At 35.6% G+C, this 20,753-nt stretch overlaps 1 protein-coding gene across 1 annotated transcript; it reads left to right on the top strand.

Annotated features, from left to right (window-relative positions):
• The first annotated feature begins 14,856 nt into the window (after nucleotides 1–14,856).
• Nucleotides 14,857–17,172, top strand: LOC140982975 (glyceraldehyde-3-phosphate dehydrogenase A, chloroplastic). The gene is made up of 5 exons (XM_073449790.1): nucleotides 14,857–15,057; nucleotides 15,206–15,325; nucleotides 15,405–15,706; nucleotides 15,792–16,036; nucleotides 16,487–17,172. Exons 1-5 carry the CDS (start codon nucleotides 15,028–15,030, stop codon nucleotides 16,987–16,989), a joined length of 1,200 nt encoding a protein of 399 aa, XP_073305891.1. The 5' UTR covers nucleotides 14,857–15,027; the 3' UTR covers nucleotides 16,990–17,172.
• The last annotated feature ends 3,581 nt before the right edge of the window (nucleotides 17,173–20,753 follow it).

The following is a 20,753-nucleotide window of genomic DNA, read 5'->3' as shown; positions in this document are numbered from 1 at the left end:
GCATCACTTTGACGATTTATAAAATTTTTGGCTTGATGTCCCTACATTCTTGTAAAAACCAAAAACTCAACTCAAGCATCAACATCAACACATATATATAATCGTATTCTTACATACAAACATATTCTGTATCATCATACACCTAGACATAAACATTGTAAAACTTGTTTCAAACCCTGACATATTTTCGTACAATACATATGCGGAAACTATACAATAAGAAGTCCCGGTTCTTGTCGAGGTAAGGCACGTCACAAGCATCTATTGCCAAACCGGCATCCTACGTTTCTCCACTACCTGATCCTGTAATACATGAGCTACGTGAGTTTATAAAACTCAATAAGTTGGCACTTGTACGTATCAATATGCGTAGGAGTATACATATCAAGTCGTGATCAACTATGAATCTTTAAACCATGTCATATCATAACATATATTCATGTTCATTTTTGTACTTAAGCCTCATTTGTTGACCTGTACTACCGTGCTTGCTTTATTATATAGCTACTACTATGTTGGACGTCAGGGAGCAACCTTTGGCAACCCCACGCCCCATGAACATATATTGGCCAATAGGTTTGGTGGACTTAAAACCACCCATGATGTCAACAAGCTTTAAATCATGTAAAAATCAAACCTTTTCTTTTCATATGTTCATGTTCATGTTCATAACTTAGCACACATCATCAATATTCATGAGTTTCTTCCATATTTAATACATAACAATGGAATATGGTGCTATATTTTCATCAATAAGATACTAACAATGTACATATAGCAATAATCAATGGGAAGTATTTGAAATCATAATATTACTCATGTATTACTTCAAGAACTTGCCAACTTACAGTCCAAGCGTAAGAACACTGGTTTGAGATGATATTTCTTGTTCATATGCTGTCAAACATATCAATAATTCAATTACTATATCTATTCTAGGTGAAGTTTGCTCCTCTACATTTATAATAACCAAAAGAGATGAAAACTTACACCCTTATGAAGTTCTTGTGATGGAGAACTAAGTTCTTACCTCAAAGTGATGAAAGGAATGAAGAAGAAAGCTTTGGAGGAAGATTTCTAAGTTTTCTCTCGAGTTCTTGCTGCTAAGGAAAGGAAATAACTGATAAAGATGTAACGCCCAGACATTTATATGCATATGATATAAGATAATGATTATGATTAAGTATGTTCATTATTTCTTTTATGGTTTATTATGATGATCGTTTGGGATATGTGTTGTAATGGTGATGGTTTATGGCTTCAAGATATGATATGAATGGCATTGAATGATATAGAATGAAACGGAGAATGGATGGGTAGAATAGAAAGTTGATATTGTGCCAAATAGGTAATGGAAGTGCTGAAACGGTATGAAACTGTGGCAGTAGTTGTGGATTTTAGCATAATGTTTTGTATTGTGATCCAAATGATGTGAGGCCACTTCCATGTGAAAGATAAGATATAAGTCTATAACTTTCATGTTTTGAGTTTTGTTCAAATCATTGTGGAAGCTAAGTCAAAAGCGCCCCGAAGTGTGTCGTGTGTATCGTCGTTCCTCCAATGACACGTGTTGGGAGATTGAGCATAACTTTTTACTCAGACTTCAAATGACATGAAATTAATTGGAGATGCAAGCCAAGACATAGAGATACAACTTTCATGCTTACCACGTTTCCAAATTATGAAGGGAAGAGGCGTTTCGGAAGCGATCTTTGCTGTGGCTCTGCGCAGAGCGGCGCCCGAGCGGTAAGAAATGACCGCCCGAGCGCCACTGGATCTGAAATTTTTGTTTCGGACAGTAAGGTCCGCGCTAGGGCGGCAATATATGACCGCCCAAGCGCCCTGTGCAGTGCAAAAACGTGTTTTGGGTGTTTTAAGGTATAAAATCGAGTGAGACTCTTATTTTCTACATTTCTCTTCTCTTCCTTTCTCTTTTCCATCGATTCTAAGCTAGGGTTCTTCATCTTCTTCTTCTCCTTTCTTTTAATCAAGCAATTAATCTTCAATCCTGAGTTGGAACTTCACCTTTTTAGTGAAAGGAGCAAAGGTAAGTGGGTTTTCTTCTTGTTCTTGAGTTATTGAAGATGGTGGAGTTAGGGCATGATAGTTGTGATTGATGTATTGGATTAAATGGTCATTTAAGGTTATTATTTGGGTGTTGTTGATTAGTTATCGGGTTTATTGTTGTAGGATCAACGTCAAGGGTTAGGAAACCAATTGCTCCAAGTGTTGTAAGTGGAATCAATTCTTGAATGCATCACATGATCCTATATGTATGTGTTTTGATGATTTTATGACGTGAACTCCTTTCAAATTCCATTCATGATATATATATGTAAATATGTATATATGGTAGAGCAATTATATGTATTTTTGAATGAAAGGAGTTAAACTTTAAATGAAGCCTCTAAGATGTTCGATAAAATGCCTAAATGAAGTTTTATATGATTGAATGATTGGATTGATAGTGATAGTAGCGGTGTTGCCTCTGACAATTTTAAATCCGCAATGTAATTGGCCAATTAACGATGAAAACATGTACTCTCTTATAAGATGCATTTTATGCAGAGGTACATGTCCCTCCTATAAGATTCGTTTTTACGAAGAGGGTTAGCAAGAATGAACTATCTTATAAGAACTATCAATTCTTCAGTTAATCAATGAAAATGAATATCATTCCTATGTATTGTTGTATTATGATTCTTGACGGATGATATTATTGATATTTCGACGTTTATGAAATGAAAAGGATGATGTTTTCAACAAAATGAAACTGAGGCTACCTACAATTTAGTATTGATTCCATTTGCTGAGTTTTATAATCATTCCAGTTATGTTCATGTGATGCAGGCACAGGTAAGAAAGACTGATCATCCTTGAGTTGTCGAAGCGAGAGAAGGAAATATGCCAAACTTTGGTGATTTTGATTGGATGTTATTTTTGATATGTTAAGCTTTTGGATATTTTGGGAAACATTGAAAAGCTTGTTTTGTTTTTGAAGTATAATATGTGTAGTTACTGCATTAAATGGTATTTTATGTGTTTGAAAATATTTTGCATGTGTTTTACGTGTTGCTTGAGACAGGTGGCATGTCCTAATTACGGAGAGATGCTGCCCAAATTTTTTAAATTACACCTTTTCTCCAAATTATGTTTAAAAGCTTCCGCACTATTTATGTATTTTAGTCACGAGTGTTACAAAAGATGTCCAGAATTTCGAAGTTTATCTTTTCTTATACACAGTGGTGCTCGGGCGGTAATGTATTACCGCTCGGGCGCCAAGCATTCTGCCCAAAAGATGAAAACTTCGTGCACCGGCGCTCAGGCGGTCATTTTCTACCGCTCGAGCGCCACCTGTTCTGCCTCTACGCACTACTTCATCAAAGATTGCTCCAGAAAAATATTTGCCATTCATAATTTGAAAAAGTGGTAAAAAGAAATTGTAGCTCTGTGTCTTGGCTTGATTCTCCAATTGGTTTCATGTCATTTGGAGGTTTGAGTAAAAATTTATGCTCAATCTACCAAAATGTGTCATTGTAGGAATGACGATACACACGACACACTTCGGGGCACTTTTGACTTGTCTTCCACAATGATTTGGACAAAAACCAAAACATGAAAGTTTTAACATTATATCTTAGCTTTCTAATGCTTATGGCCTCACACAATTTGGATCAATATTCAAATCATTATGCTAAAACCCATAAGAACGACCATATTTTCATCTCATTTCCTGCAGTCCCATACCAACTTTCATTCCACTACTTTATCTATACGTCTTACTATCATTAGTTAGACACATATTGATTCTCAATACACCATAGACAATATAAAACACATGTTCAATCTCAATATTGGTATCTCAATCATCACGTCAAATCTAATGAGCTAAATAACTACATAATAAACGACATAAACTCATTATTATCATTTGTACGAGTAACAAGGCATTACAAAAACACTACCCAAACCTCTGTGAGAAGCGTCACAATATACAACAAATCCACTAGTACCTGACGGGATAGTCAATATTGGTGCATTGGTTAATCTCTTCTTCAACTGAACAAAACTGGACTCACACTCCTCACACCAGACAAATGGAGCATTCTTCTGAGTCAGCTGCGTAATCGGTTTAGCAATACTGGAAAAATATTTAATGAATCATCGATAATATCCTGCCAAACCCATAAAACTGCGTATTTCCGGCACTGATGTCGGTCTCGGCCAAGAAATCATGGCCTCAACCTTGCTAGGATCAACATAAATACCATCTCCGGATATGATGTGACCCAGAAATACAACCTGTCTCAACCAGAATTCACATTTCGACAGTTTTGCATATAATTTCTCAGTTCTCAATGTTCTCAACACAATTCTCAGATGCTCAGCATGATCAATCATATTCTTGGAATAAATCAAAATATCATCGATAAAAATAATCACGAAATCATCGAGTTAATTCTGAAACACACGGTTCATCAGACCCATAAAAACAACTGGAGCATATGTCAAACCAAACGGCATGACAATAAAATCATAATGTCCATACTTGGTTCTGAACGCTGTCTTCGAGATATCAGAATCTCTGACTCTCAACTGATGGTATCTAGATCTCAGATCGATCTTGGAATAAACAGAAGAACCCTGCAACTGATCAAATAAATCATCAATACGAGGCAAAGGATATTTATTCTTTACCGTAGCCTTGTTCAGTTGTTGATCGTCAATGCAAAGTCTCATTGACCCATCCTTCTTCCTCACAAATAACACTGGAGCACCCCAAGGAGAAACACTCGGTCTAATGTATCTCTTGGCCAGTAAATCTTCTAACTGCTCCTTCAACTCTTTCAATTCAATAGGTGCCATTCTGTACGGAGCTCTAGAAATCGGAACTGTACCTGGTACCAATTCAATGCTGAAATCAATCTCTCGAATCAGAGGCAATCCCGGAATCTCATTTGAAAAGACGTCAGCAAACTCACACACCACTGGCAAGTCAACCAATGATGGGCTCGATTTCAGTACGTCAACTGAATAGACAAGGAATCCCTCTACTCTTTTCTGTAACAATCGAGTCATAGATAATGCAGATATCAAAGGAATTCTAGCTCTAGAACCCTTACCGCAAAATTTCCACTCGTCAGCCATGTCAGGTCTGAATCTCACAATCTTGTGGAAACAATCAACGGTAACTCTGTACTTGGTCAACATATCAATACCGATAATACAGTCAAAATCAGACAACCCAAGCACAATACAATCTAACTCAATCTCATGCCCTTCATACTGCAGTATACAATGTTTAACCGAATTCACGGATATCAAACCTTTCCCCAACGGAGAAGAAACATACACTACAGCAGATAAGGACTCAACAGGTAATGCATGACTCAATGCAAATCTCTCAGATATAAATGTATGAGAAGCACCTGTATCAATCAATACATATGCAGGATAACCAGAAATAAAACAGTTACCTGCAACAACATCATCTGGTGCTTCTTGAGCTTGCTCCTCTGTCAAAGCAAATACTCTGGCCTGCTGTCTAGGAGGCTGGCTAACTGTCTGGCTTCCTCCTAGCCTCTATAGTGACTGGGTGGATGGTGGTGGCTGGAAAGAATGTACAGCTGATGATCGACTATCAGTCTGAGCCACTGATCCAACTGATTCTGCTCCCTGGGATCCCTGGGAACCTCTCTGTGGACATACTCTGGCAAAATGTCCCTGCTGTCTGCATATACGGCAACTACCAATCATTCATTGGCATTGCTCGGTCGGATGTCTCCCTCCGCAAGTTCTGCAATAAACTCCGGTATAACTCTGACTCTGTCTGGAACCACTGGAGCTAGAAGAACTGCTGCCCGACTTCTTAAATTGTTTTCCTCTGGCTTTCAACTGATCTCCCTTTTCACTGCTGCTACTGCCACTCTCAAATCCGGTAGGGGGTTGCTGGAACTGAGCTAGAGGGGGTTGCTGTCTCAATGCTGGTGCTGGTGTATACGAAGCTCCTTTCTGTCTAATCTGTTCAAGGCATCAGCAAAGTTATTCAGTCACCCCGTGTTTACCAATGTAAAGATATCAGGATTCAGGCCATTGATTAACTGATCAGTAATCGCTTCATCATTCTCAGCAACATGTGGAGCAAATCGCAACAAGGTAGAGAACTTGGCCACATATTCTTCAATATTCCACTGACCCTGTCTCAAGTTTGCAATCTCTGCACCCTTGTCTTTTCTGTACGATACTGGAAAGAATCTTTGATAAAACTCAGTCTTAAAGATATTCCAAGTAATCGTCGTACCTCGATGCTCCAAAGCCCTCTTGGTTGTAATCCACCAATTCTTTGCAACGTCATTCAACTGGTGCCCGATCAGTTTAACTCTCCGCTCATCTGTGTAGTCAAGTGAATCAAATAACATCTCAATATCATCAAGCCAGCTCTCGCAGTCAACTGAAGTCTCAGTACCCTTCAAAGTCGTTGGATGGAATGACTGAAATCTCTTCAGCAATGTTACCATCGGTGTTGCTGTCACATCCATCGGATTACCGGAGGTACTACCTTGTTCTGGGGCTCTTCGAGAAGGCATATCTGATTATCAATAAGATTAGTAATCAAATCTGATAATTCTGTCTCAGTCCTCTTCTAATCATCTTACATCTGATCAAGAATCGGTTCTGATTCATTCTCAATAATACACTTTACCAATCAAAGCAGATAATTCAGGTAAACATGTATTTGAAAACAGTAAACATGCTAGCGCACAGAAGCAGGAAAGAAAACTCAATCTACCCCGCTCACTAGCTTCTATAGCAATCTATTCTGGTTCTATCTCAGTCTCCAGAACCTACGGCTCTGATACCACCGGTTGTGGGGACCCGGACGCTAATCATCTTCTTAATCGTCATTGGGATAATTGGATCAAATTAATTAATCTGGGTATTTTTTTTTTCTATACAGTGCGGAACGTAATGGAATTCAGCTAATATACATATCAGTATAACAGTACAAGTTTTGTACAACATACAACCATTTAAAACTAAGGTTCAACAACTAATTATCAAGTGTTCAAACCCTATTTACATCAAAGTCCGCAGTCTCCACTCTAATCACGATCTCTCCTCATATCCTCGACCCAGATCCTGTCCCACCTGTTGCCATGCACACATACAAACACGACAACAGCCGGATAATTCCGATGAAAAATACATCCCAGTATAAATTAACAAAACATGCAATCATATAATCGATATAAACGCATGAAATAGATATCAAGAACATATATCAAATCTGAAAACATGAATCAATATAAACCTGTAAATAAACTCGTGACTCCACATCTCAGACTAGACTCATTCCTAGTCTAGGGATCCCGGTTTTCCAGACGTTGACATACTATATCGAATCTCTGCAATAGAAGTAACTCCACTCCTAAGCAAACATCGATATAAACCAAACATCCAGTGTCTTGACCTATCCGTCAAGGACTTTGGCACATCCGCCAATTACTCCTCTGTGACAATGTGCAATGGGCCAGTGACTACTCTATCAGAATCTAGCACCTCTGTCACAAGACCAATCGTCTAAATCATGCTTTCTATAAATAAATAGAACAAGCATATCAATGCAGTAAATTCAAAGAACTGAAAACAATAGCAATTAAGTATGTGGTTTAGGGAAACTCAAGTTCTAACTCACTTGAGTCATTCTTCCCGGTTTAACATTGATTTATACCTTTCTTTTCTCAGGGATCGGGTTTGTTCTGTCTTTAAAATCTTCAATACCAATCCGGAATGACATTCGAGAAGTACCATATCAATATACAACTCAAATCACGACATGATTGATCAATCTCAATCTTATCAAATTCTGACGGCATAACGGTACAATCTCGACATACCCTCGGCAACTCAATATCAATAAACAATCTCAGCAACTTATAATCTCAACAAATAAAATCATAATTCCACAATATCAAATCTGTATCATTTCCTTCAAATATAATCTGAAAATTAATAACAATCGCATAAACAGTATGTTTTTCGATCCGGTCTCGTTTCTACGATTACCAGTATTCCCAAAACACATAATAATAATCAAATCACAATTTCTCCAACATCATATTTTTGAATCAAGATAAAACTTAATAAAACTTACGTCCTTGTGTAGCTCTTGACGAGGGGATCTCAAAACTGTGCTCGGATTAAAAATCGGATCACCGATACTCGCAAAATCAAATTTCTAGTATCAAATGAAGCTTGAGGAATTCTTTCTAGGGAGCTCTCGGTTTCTTGTTGAAAATTTGAAGGAAATGAAGGAAAGATACATATCAAGTTGCATGGTGAAGACAAGTGTCCCACTCAATTCCATTAATTGCACTTTAGCCCCTAAAATCTTCATTATTTGAAATTTGGTCCTCACAACTCTTTTTAACTCAATTTAAAATCCTATGAAATTGTAAAACCATGGAATATGACTCAGCATTCCCAAAATTCATAAATTAAATAATCTCGGATTAAAATGATAAAATCTCGGGCCTTACAGATAATATATGATTTATATGCTTTAGAATTTTTATACGTGATACGATATGAAATAAGAAATTATTTGATTTCAACGCATGTTGGCTTTGTGGTGGAATTGGACTATGTTGATTTTTGGGTTTTTGTATTGGCATTTTACTTATTGGGCCATAAGTTAATCGTGAATATTATGAATGCTTTTGGGACACATAGATTTTTCTAAGACAATACTGATGACTCGTGGGTACTAGTTGAGTTAATTTGGGAATTAGACATAAGGAATAATGATTTGAAGACTACGATCATCTTTGGAAGTAAGAAAATGTATAAATTGAGATTTTAAGTTTGATGAAAGGTAAGATTGATTATAGGAATTGATTTTTGGGTAAATAAGTTTATAATTATTGAAAATTATGTTATGAGAAACCCGTAGAAGGGAATTAAGAATGCCAAGAACTTATGAGTTAATCGTAGGATTTTCGAAATTTAGGACCAATTGGATAATTTTTTAGAAAAGTAAGAATTAATTTTGCAATTGTTAAGAAATTTGGGGACTAGTTTAGCAATAAGTGAAAATTGAATGGATTAAATGATAAGAATTTTCGATGATTTAGGCTTTTAAGAATATTTAGAACCTTGGGATATCTTGGTTATAATGTTATAATGAATATTAATCAATGGTATTATGGGATGAATCGATATTAAGCTTGAATATCTAAGAATTTGTAGGTGTGTTTGGGATTTTAAGATCGAAATTTGATAGGTTGACGAACATTTTGGGTAAAAAATAAGGAAAGTAATATACGATAAGTATGGTCATCCATCTTTTATATTGGGAATTGTAAGAAAAGTTGAAATTCGAGGTTATAGAAAATTGAACTAGGTCACCATGAGACGTTTTAAGTTGCGATTCACAAATAAGGATTTAGAAAGAAATTTAATTGGGATCAAGGAGACGTAAAGTTATTCTAGAACTTAAGTTTTATAAGAGTAGCGCAGCTGAAACGTGGATTTTTGGGATACTAGAACTAAGTCTAAACTTTTGATTATCAAGGATAAGCGAATTTCGAGGACGAAATTCAATTTAAGGGTGGGGATTGTAACGCCCTGAAAATTTAAAGGTCCATGCGAACCACATGCATTTGAGTTAATAAATTCTTTGTGTATTTTAATTAAATATTTTAATCGCATGAATTTATTATGTTATGCATATTTGCATGTTTAAAATATATTTTTTTACATGATTGTAATAAAATGCATTTTTAAAGGTTATTCGAGTTGCGATCGAGGAACGGAGACCGATGGCTGAAAAATAAAAAATGTTTTTATTAAATAATTGTTTTTAATTATTTAAAATATGGGTGATACTTTTTCATATTTTTGAAAGTAAGGGGTTTTGTGGAGATTTTATACGCCGGGACGTAATTTTATCTGTGTTGGTTTTTCATTAAAAATACGAACGTTTTGGCAACCTGACTAATAAATTCACAAACTTATTTAAACAAAATTATTTTAAATAATTTAATTAAACACTAATGGACTAATTGGGCCTAATTAACCTTCCTAATGGTCCTAAAGTTTAATTAGTTATTTATTTACTATAAAATACACAAAACCCCGCCTAAAACCCTCATAACACAACTCCCCACACCCCCATCATTTTCAAACTCTCCCCATCATCAATTTTACATGGCACACACATCAAAGGTAGATGGGAAGATTCGAAGCTTCCAACGGGATTCAAGCCTAGGCCCTACTCGTCGTCGTCAACGTATAATCGTGTGTTCAAAGGCACGCCATATTCTTCCTTTACTCATCATCGCACCATATTATGTAATTATTTATGAAATTGCATGAAAACAAACTGTATCTTTGGATATTTTCGATTATGCATCATATGTGAATTTTAAAGCATGTGTTTTCATTCCAAAACATGATATAAGTGTGCTTGAAGGGGCTGCCATGTATTAGGAGGATAAGGGGCATGTTTTACACGAGGTTAAGGAGTCCTAGAACCAGTCAACACGCTGCACACGATAACATAAACAAGCTGGAAACGAATGGAACAATTTTGGAACATAGGTGATCGGGTAGGGGGCTAGGCCTTGCATGGCTCATCTGGGGACAGGGCTGGGTCATGGTCTGACTCAAGCAGTGTCCTAGCTACGCTAGGACTCGAGACCAGGGGCTGGGGAGGAGTCCTAGATTGCTAGGACTCCACCCGAGATTTTTAAGGCAGGAACGCGCAGGTGCTATCCATGTACAGCGCCTTGCTGCTTGGTTCAGGGATTCGGGCTGGGGGTGGCTGGGTTCAAGGACTAGTCAGGAGTCAGTAAGGGGCTGGTGTGGTCAGTGGTTAAGGGCTGGTAGAGCCCCAGGCGGCTAGGAGTCCCAAGGCAACAAGGACTCTTCACACGCACACACACATGCAATCTGGTGTAGGGTGAAACAAGCTTTTCGAGGGATTAAGGGGCTGGTCAAGGGCCTGGGCTAGGTCAGGAGGGTGCCTAGATGGGTTGGCTCGGGTTTGGCTCAAGGTGGCTCGGGTGTGGCTCGAGTATTTTGGGAGATGGCTCGGGTGGTTCGTTTAGGTGTCATATTTCGAATTTAAGAACAAAAAATTGAATCCTTGGGTCCCCGGGGTGGCTCATGACTTGGAAGGGTAGAATAAATAATAAAAATGTTATGTTTAAAATTTGGGATCAAAATAACGAGTTTTGGATTTATTCGAGATTTAATCGTCGCACGAAACGTTAATTAAAGAATTAATGGAAAAGCCTAGATTTAAGCTTGATAAAATTATGAAAAATTATATTTAAGCTCAAATAATTACTAAATGTCTACGTTTTTAATTTGGAAATTTTATATCAAGGTTTGATTTAATTCGGGATTAAAACGAATTAATATGTTATATTTTAAGATTAATTCAAAAGACCTCTTTTTAAGCTAAATAAAAATATGAGAAAAGTCATGTAAGCTTAGATAATTATTTGGGACATGTTAGAGTCAATGGAATGAAGAAAAAGTTAAAAATGTGAAATTTTACGTCTAAGGGTAAAACGGTAATTTTGCACATAGAAAATTAGTAAACGTCATGACAGTGCTCTGACTGCTGTTTTATATGTTAATATTATTATTTTCAATGTTCATGGATATGAGTATGCTAAAATGTTTATGGATTTTTATGAGGAAACGAAAACGTTAAAAGATATGTTGCATGCTTGGTTTAAAAGAAAAACGATATATACGTGTTTAAATTTTATAAAGTGATGAGAATATGGAAGGTTGAAAGAAGTGAAGTAATTGTGAATAAAACGATGATATGTTGGAGATATCGTGAGGGAGACGGTCTCAGTGGGAACCCGACGATCGTATTTCCATGGATACGAATATGTATACGATGATATGTTAATACGTAAGGCCAAGGCTCAGTTGACCGGTGAAAGTGTTATTGATGTCTCTGTTGCCCAGTACTGTGGTTACATGTTGATGGATTCATAGCCCAACACGTAGACGTAGATGAACACGAAAGTCACAATTAACGATCTGAATTCAACGAAAAGGAAAAAAATACGTATATGTTGATGATAATATTTATATGAATATGTTGAGGATGATATGAAAATGAATACGATGAATACGAATATTTTTATGATAAATATGAATATATTTATGATGATATGAAAATGTTTACGAAAAGGTTTATGAAAAGCGTATGGAAGTGGTTATGTTTAAAGTTTATGCATTTTATTAAAACAATATTTTAAGTACAAGTATTTTTACGGTACATGTGTTCTGTTTATATAGTACTTGTTATCAAGATTATGGTTTGTTGAGTCTTTAGACTCACTAGGTGTGATTGATGCATGTGATTATGATTATGGGGGTCTTGATGGTTGATCTGACTGGACTGAAGGTGCACATAACCCGAGGACCGACGCTAGTTTTCCGCACTAGTTATGATTTTAAGTTATGTTAAAGATAGTTTATAACTTTTATTTATGTTAGAAGAGGTTTTTGAGAGGCTATATTATGGGCTATACTTTTCAAATAATGTTTTTGGGTTTGGTCAAACGTTTAACGATTTTACGATTTAAACTATTTTTCTTTAAATTTTAAATGTTAGTTGATAGTTTTTTTTTAAAATGGTACAAGATATTTTTAAAGTACATATATATGTATTCGGTCGATTTAGTCATAGGGAAAAAAATATTTTCTTGCGTGTTTTAAGTAAACGAGTAGTAGACGTTTCTCGAGAGATTGTTGGAAAATTGTGGGGGTAGGGAATGAGTTTTGGCTGCTAAAAGAACACATAGAACCCTAGCTTTTTCTCAAATAAAAGAAATGAAAGCTCAAGGAAAAATTGTGTGTGTGTGTGTGCCGTGTATGTGTGTGTGAGAATGTGTGTGCGCGTGTGTTTTAGATAATTTGGGGAAGTAAATTGCTTAATAATTTAATTAACATGCTAATTAAATACTAATTCAACATTAAATTTACTAAAATTATCTAATTAAAAATAAAATACACATGTGCTAAACTTTAAAAGTTTAAAATCTCAAAATCACCTAATAAATTAAATTTAGGCTTAAAAATGTTAAAAATTTCATAAATCATTTAAAATACTAAATTCTTGACTTGCAATAAAATACCACATTTTATAAAATCGCCTAATCGTCGTCGGTCTCTTTTCCCTGTTCTCGCATCGAATATTCGCCTGAAACATACAACTCAAGAAAACATTTTAACGTGCATCAAATAAACATGTAATAATTTAAAATAACACAAAGAAATCCATCATGCATCGCTAAAAAAATCCTTTCAAAACTAAATAATAATTTAGTAATTTAAATAAATGCACGAGTTTTACGTATATTGATTTTGGGCTCCATAGTTCAGTTGACTTTAAATATACAGTTAACTTTGTTTAGTTCGATTGCATCCGATCATTTAACTCATTAATCTTCAGTTATGATGACCTATGTCTGAACAACTCCAGTTTGAATAACTTCAGTTCAATGGTTTAAATTGAGCTAATCAATCATGCAAACTTCGATACTCTATTTGTCAAACTTCGAAACCTTTAATTCTAACAGCGTGAAAGTTAAAAGTTACTTTGTAATATTTGAAAAAATAATTAATGTATATTGATATCATAAATTTTTCATTGGGTAATATTAATTTTTGAAATCTTTGAATTTCTTAATAATTTTTTATTTTGTGGAGTAATTACTAGTCTAAAAATGTAGACTCTTATATTTAAATATTTTAAATCATAAAACATAATCATCGTATATATACAGTGTTTTGTTATTATATGTTTCAATTAACATATTATTATTATTATTATTATTATTATTATTATTATCTTGTGTTTTGAAATTTTATTTAATTATTTTGTTAAAGAATAAAAAAATAATGTTGCATAGTAAAAAATAAGATGGGGTTGGTTTCTATTAAAGGTTTATAATTTTAGGGTTAGTTCGGTTACGGGGTTGAGAAATATTTTTAATGTCTTGCTTCAATACAACCCACTTACCCAAATTGACAACTCTACGTTGTGAATTATCTTCACGGGCGACACTCCTACCTGGATCATTGGAATGCTAACTAGGCCGGAATACGACTCAACCTTAAGTCTTTTTCAAGCGCCCAATGAGATTTTGTTAACAGATCGGCCGATCGGCCCATAAAATCAATACACAAACCGTATTTATAGCCCTCACATATATTGTGCATCATAAAAAGATTTCCACGTGGAAATTCCAATGAGGCGTCCCCTTTTTTTTTTTTTGAGGCTATAACAATATATAAAAATATAAATATATATATATATATACATACCGAATAGACGATTCCGATTCCGACGGAAAGTATATACCGATTATAAATCGAAATGGAAAGTGAACTTAAAACTAAATTATTTCACACAATTTAAATTTCAATTTGATTAAGGTTTGAACTAAGTCAAAAATAATAATGTGCTCCTAAGATAATTAAACTATCTAAATTTAATAATTAAACCATAAAATATCATATGTATAGAATTTTTAAATAAGAAATAAAAAAAATGGATCAAAATTTACTATATAAATCATTTGGTTTAAATTATATAAAGTAAATTATTTACGTTGCACATAACCAATTGCTCATTAATTCAAGTCATACTGATTTCTGAATACATACATCTATTTTTTTAATTTTAAAAACTCGATTAATTACTTTTGTGGTGTCATTCATATGTTTATTTATTTCCAAGAAACCAGAGACTGGAAAAAGGAACCAAAAATTATAAAAAATGAAGCACAGCCATTCAATGAGTGTGAGGCTAAATCCATCACAAAAATCTCATCCAATCTACTCTCTTACTCCAATCCACATTCATACGATCCCCTTACTCCACCACAAAAAAAAACCCATATCTCAACTCATTTTGCCACTCCAAAAAACATAAACAAAAGCAGAAACAGCAGCAGCAACACTGTTAGCTAGCTGCACCAGCTCAAGAAAATGGCCACAGCTGTTATTTCATCTCTGCAGGTCCACTACTAGCTACTTCACACTCTATACATCTTTCATATTCATGTACTTCAACAAGTTTACCATTTCAATCTATATGCGCGCGTATGTGAGTGTGTGTACATGTATGTGTACATGTATATGATGCAAGAAAAGATGCATACTGTAGGTGGGGTGCAGCAAAGGCCTCTCAGAGTTTTCTGGCCTCCGTAGCTCATCATCAGCCCTTCCAGTTACCCGGAGACTCAAGGACGACTTCGTATCCGTCATCTCCTTCCAGACATCAGTTGTAAGTTCATACTTCTCTCAAATTCTCATCTGCATGGTGATCTAAACATGCCCACCTATGCCTCATGAATAAATGATAGATTGGCGGAAACAAGAACAAGAAAGCAGTTGTGGAGGCCAAACTGAAGGTGGCAATCAATGGATTTGGAAGGATAGGAAGGAACTTCTTGAGGTGTTGGCATGGAAGAAAGGACTCCCCACTGGACGTGATCGTCGTTAACGACAGTGGAGGTGTTAAACAGGCTTCTCACCTTCTGAAATATGATTCTACACTTGGTACATTTGAGGCAGATGTTAAGGCCGTTGGTGCCGATGCCATCTCCGTCGATGGAAAGATCATTAAAGTCGTGTCGGATCGTAATCCAGTCAATCTCCCTTGGGGGTAAACAGAAATAAATAACCAAGTATAACAACTTTTGTTTTGTCTTGTTTTGTTTTTATTTCATATCTCGTGTGCTGTCTGACAGGGAAATGGGGATTGATTTGGTAATTGAGGGAACTGGAGTGTTTGTTGATAGAGATGGTGCGGGGAAACACATTCAAGCAGGAGCAAAGAAGGTTCTTATTACAGCACCTGGAAAGGGAGACATTCCTACTTATGTTGTTGGTGTGAATGCCGATGATTACAACCACAACGAGTCCATCATTAGCAATGCTTCCTGCACAACCAACTGCCTCGCACCTTTTGTTAAAGTGCTTGATCAAAAGTTCGGTAAGCACTTGTTATAAACCGCTTGCTCTATAAGCTGAAGTCGAGCGCATGAGACATTAAACAGAGCTAGTTTTATACTTTAAGATGCGCTCTTATATACATGTCGAAATCCAAAACACATGCGCCTAAAATTAATATACATGCAAACAAGTGATTGTTGACCATATCAACACAGGCTCGCGGTTAAAATCTCAGGACATATCTAACAAAATATGAAGGGATTACATCTCTTGGATTTTGAATGTTTAAACTAATGAATCTGAATCTGTTTCAGAAAACCATTTGTTCCAAAAATAACAATAAATGTAGAATTTAAAAGGGATTATAAATTCTAACTTGCCTATCACACCCTCCCCGGTTTTCCGGGTCTTTTGAGAGTACAATATAACATATAGTCAGGATATTTTTATTCAATCAGACCGAGGTAAGAGTACATTATATCCCATGTAGGTATCATAAAGGGAACAATGACCACAACACACTCCTACACAGGAGACCAGAGGCTTCTTGATGCAAGCCACCGTGATCTGAGACGAGCAAGAGCCGCAGCACTGAACATAGTGCCTACATCTACTGGTGCAGCAAAGGCCGTTGCCCTTGTTCTTCCACAACTCAAAGGGAAGCTCAATGGCATTGCCCTTCGTGTCCCCACCCCTAATGTCTCAGTGGTGGACCTTGTCGTCCAGGTCCAGAAGAAGACATTTGCAGAGGAAGTGAATGCGGCATTTAGAGAGGCAGCGGATAAAGAGCTCAATGGGATCTTATCGGTTTGTGATGAACCACTTGTTTCGGTGGACTTCCGTTGCAGTGACGTATCCTCCACTGTGGATTCATCCCTGACAATGGTCATGGGAGATGATATGGTTAAGGTTATTGCTTGGTACGATAACGAATGGGGCTACTCACAGAGGGTTGTTGATCTTGCTGACATTGTTGCCAACAATTGGAAATGATATTATTAAAGGAGACATGGTATATATTTATTTGATATATTGTAGATTTTCATTTCGTTTTGGAATTGTAACGAGGAAGCAAACAATTTTCAATTGTTAATTCTTGTTGCCGATGCATATTAAAATCCATGTAATATGTAACCACCGATAATTTCTGATTGATTCCTCATCTTCTTATTTTTACTCGTGGGAGGAGGCCAACTTCATCTAATTGATTAGCTTTAACAAACTGGAAAAACTGGTCAATTTTGGAGCTCTAATATTTTGGGAGTTTATCGTCGAACAAGTAGAATTTATGGCCGCAGATGAAACAAGGACTGGGGCTTGGAAGATCCCCGACTTGAGATAAGCTTTATTTTGTGCAGTCACTACACTTCTTTTTCTTATAGCCTACCAATGAGGAATAAATTAATCTTAAATTTTCATGATATTTACACACTATCTAAGCAGCAACGTCTTGTAACAAATCTTAAATCTTAATTTCGTCTAAAATCACAGACACAAAATTACATAAACTGCAGAATCGGTATTTACTAAGAAACATGCAACTCCAGATCGCGACATAAATTAAACGAGTGGATGGGGATAGCAGATACAAATAGGAGTTGGTTTCCAGAATTTACTCAATAAAACATATGATTTATCCCAGACAATACCTTCGTGCAACAATTCTGTTGGATCTCGGCGCAGCGAAAGTTTTAAAAATTTTATTTTATTTTAATAATCAAAATATATTTGTTTTAGGCACTCGTATGGTTTTATAAATAAACATTCATAAGATGTTAAAGAATTATATCTTTGGAGAATAATTTCACTTGGCACTAACTAATCCGGGATTGGCGGATATAGCTCTTGATGAATTCCCTACGAACGTTCTTCAGAAACTCCTTTCTTTATTTTTCTAATGAAGTCCACGACTAGATGATTTGTTCCTCTTCTAATTTGCAATAGAAAAATTAGAAGAGATTTTACGTTGGAGATCAAAGTAAGAGAGACGGCTCAAACTTTTCCCCGAAGAGAAGTGGCCGAATTTTGGAGAAGAGGAGGAGAGGGGAATTTCGAAAATTCCAAAGTGCGGAGGCTGGGGTTTTTCAAAAATTGTGAATGAATTATTTTTAACCTTAAGCCTAATACACGTATATATAAGCTTAGGGCCTATTAATAAAATTAAATACTTAATGGGCTTAATCAATTAATTATTCTAGTGCAACTAGTTTAATTAATTAATTAATATTTTAAAGTCCAATTAAGAACCTTAATAATATGTATGTTGGTCTTGTACTCCTACAAGCCCATTATACATATACCCATTACATTTAATTTAAATCCCTTATAAATTCAACATTTGAATTTAATATTTAAATTATAAATTCAACTCCTTGAATTTATTACTTCCAAAATTTAATATTTAATAAACTCAATTTTTGAGCTTAATAAATTAAATTCATCATAAATTCAACAGATGAATTTAATATTTAAATTATAAATTCAACTCCTTGAGTTTATCACCCCCAAAATTTAATATTTAATAAACTCAACATTTGATTTTAATAAATTAAATCCTCTAATTTTATAAATTCAACTCATTGAATTTATTCTCTCCAAATTTCACAAATTCAACTTCTTGAATTTACTATCTCATAAATTCAACTACTTGAATTTATTTTCTCAAAATTTAATTATCATAAATTCAACTCCTTGAATTTACTATATCATAATATAAATTCAACTCCTTGAATTTACTATATCATAATATAAATTCAACTCCTTGAATTTATTCTCTCAACGGGAACAAATGATCTAGTGCTTGTGTGACCCTCAATGGTTCAAGGATCGATACAGCTAGCCGTGGGTTCACAACTCCTTGTGATTCAAGACATAATCCTTTATTCATGATTACCCTTATTTGCCCCATTCTATGTATCAACAATTGATCATGAGAATGTTAGAAATCATATTTCTGATTAAACCAATCGAATCATGGTAAGAGCGTCTAGTAGCATCGTCCCATGATTCCGTAGGTATCACTGATAGTGCCTGCAAGAACCAATCGATTATGATTAACGTACAGTACGGTCCTTTCATCTCATATATCCCGATCGAATCTGCAACCATTGGTTCATCGAGGGTTGCATATTAATTCGATAACTATGTGACACATATGAATAGTGGCATAACATGTACTATTGAGAACTCCTTCTCCAACGTACATCTCATACTCTGGCCAGAGATTCCACGCACTATTATTTCATCAGATCACATAGGATATCCACACTCGTAGGTGAGCGGTGAATCCCCGACTACAATACACTGGCTCCTATATGTGTCGCAACTGTATACGACCTCGCCGCCTGATGACTCTCCTGTAGCCGGTAAACGAGTCAAAGCACAGCCCTAGCATATAGAGCCTCAGTGTTGTCTCGGGTCGTAAGGACTAATGGTGTACAATCATAACCACGAACTTATCCTCTCGATTAATGATAACCACTTGGAAAGTTGGAGAGAGGGTTGTTCGGTATAATCATCATATGACTACCCATTTGCACGTTTGGACATCTCTATGTCCTTACCAAGAAACGCAGTATACAATATCACATATGCTAGTTTCGAGCTCAAGCGACCTTTATCCATGTTTTAGGTGGCTGAATCGACTAGGAACGAATTTAGAATATGCAGTGTTTACAAATGAGTTTCAACATCGAATTACGATTCATTTGTATTAAAGCATAATCACGGACTTTATCTATGCTGATCGCATGAGTATACAAATAAAGTGAAACGAAACCATTAAAAGTAATTATATTAAAATAAATATTGTTTATTACAACCGAGTCATTAAAATCCCTAGCCAACAATTGGCTTGCAGGGCATCTACTCTAACAATTCCTACATAACTTATTTCAGAAACAATTGTTAGAGTAAATGTCCAGCAAGTCAACTTGTGCCTCGAGTTTTTATTGACTCTAATATAAAACAATCTTTATTTTAATAATATTTTACGGTTTTATTCTATTATGGTATTATACTTTATCTGTATATCCATGCAAGCTGCATAGATAAAGTACTTGAATATACAATAGATACCATGAGGTCTGCGTCGCAACGTAAGATCATGGAACTCATTAGGAAGTGTACCGTATATTCTAAAAGGTTCCTAGTCGAATCAGCCGACTAAAACAAGGATAAAGATCGATCGAGCTTGAGACTAGCATCTGTGATGTAAACGCCATGTTTCATTGACAAAAGCATGGATATATCCATCCACACATATGAATGATCATATGATGATGCACTGAACAACCCTCCCTCGGACTATCCAAGTGGTTCTCACTTATCGAGTGGAATAGTCCGCAGTTATGGTTGTACACCATTAGTCCTTTGACCCGAGACAATATAGAGGCTATACATACTAGCATGCACTTTGATCTGTTTACCGACTCCATTGAGGGTCATCAGGTGGCGAGGTTGAGTATAGTTTCGAAATAAGTAGGAGCAAATGCATTGTAGTCGGGTTTTCACCATTTGTCTACGGGTGAAGATATCTTATGTGATCTGATAGTTAATATTGCAAGGAGTGTCTGGCCAGAACAAGAAATGTGCTTTAGGGAAAGGGGTTTTCCTAGTTGCACTATAACGTACCGTATTTTTAAACTACATAAAATTTTCGGAAAAATAAAAATTTTCTTAAATAAATAGTAATCTTTCAAATTGCGATAAAGATAAACTGGTCGTCCAAAATACTTGCAATAAAAACGATTACAAAT

The sequence above is a fragment of the Primulina huaijiensis genome, chromosome 8 (genome assembly GCF_012295235.1).
Source record: "Primulina huaijiensis isolate GDHJ02 chromosome 8, ASM1229523v2, whole genome shotgun sequence".
Lineage (NCBI taxonomy): Eukaryota > Viridiplantae > Streptophyta > Magnoliopsida > Lamiales > Gesneriaceae > Primulina > Primulina huaijiensis.
Note: the sequence above shows the minus strand (reverse complement) of the source record. Positions and strands in the feature narration are given on the sequence as shown.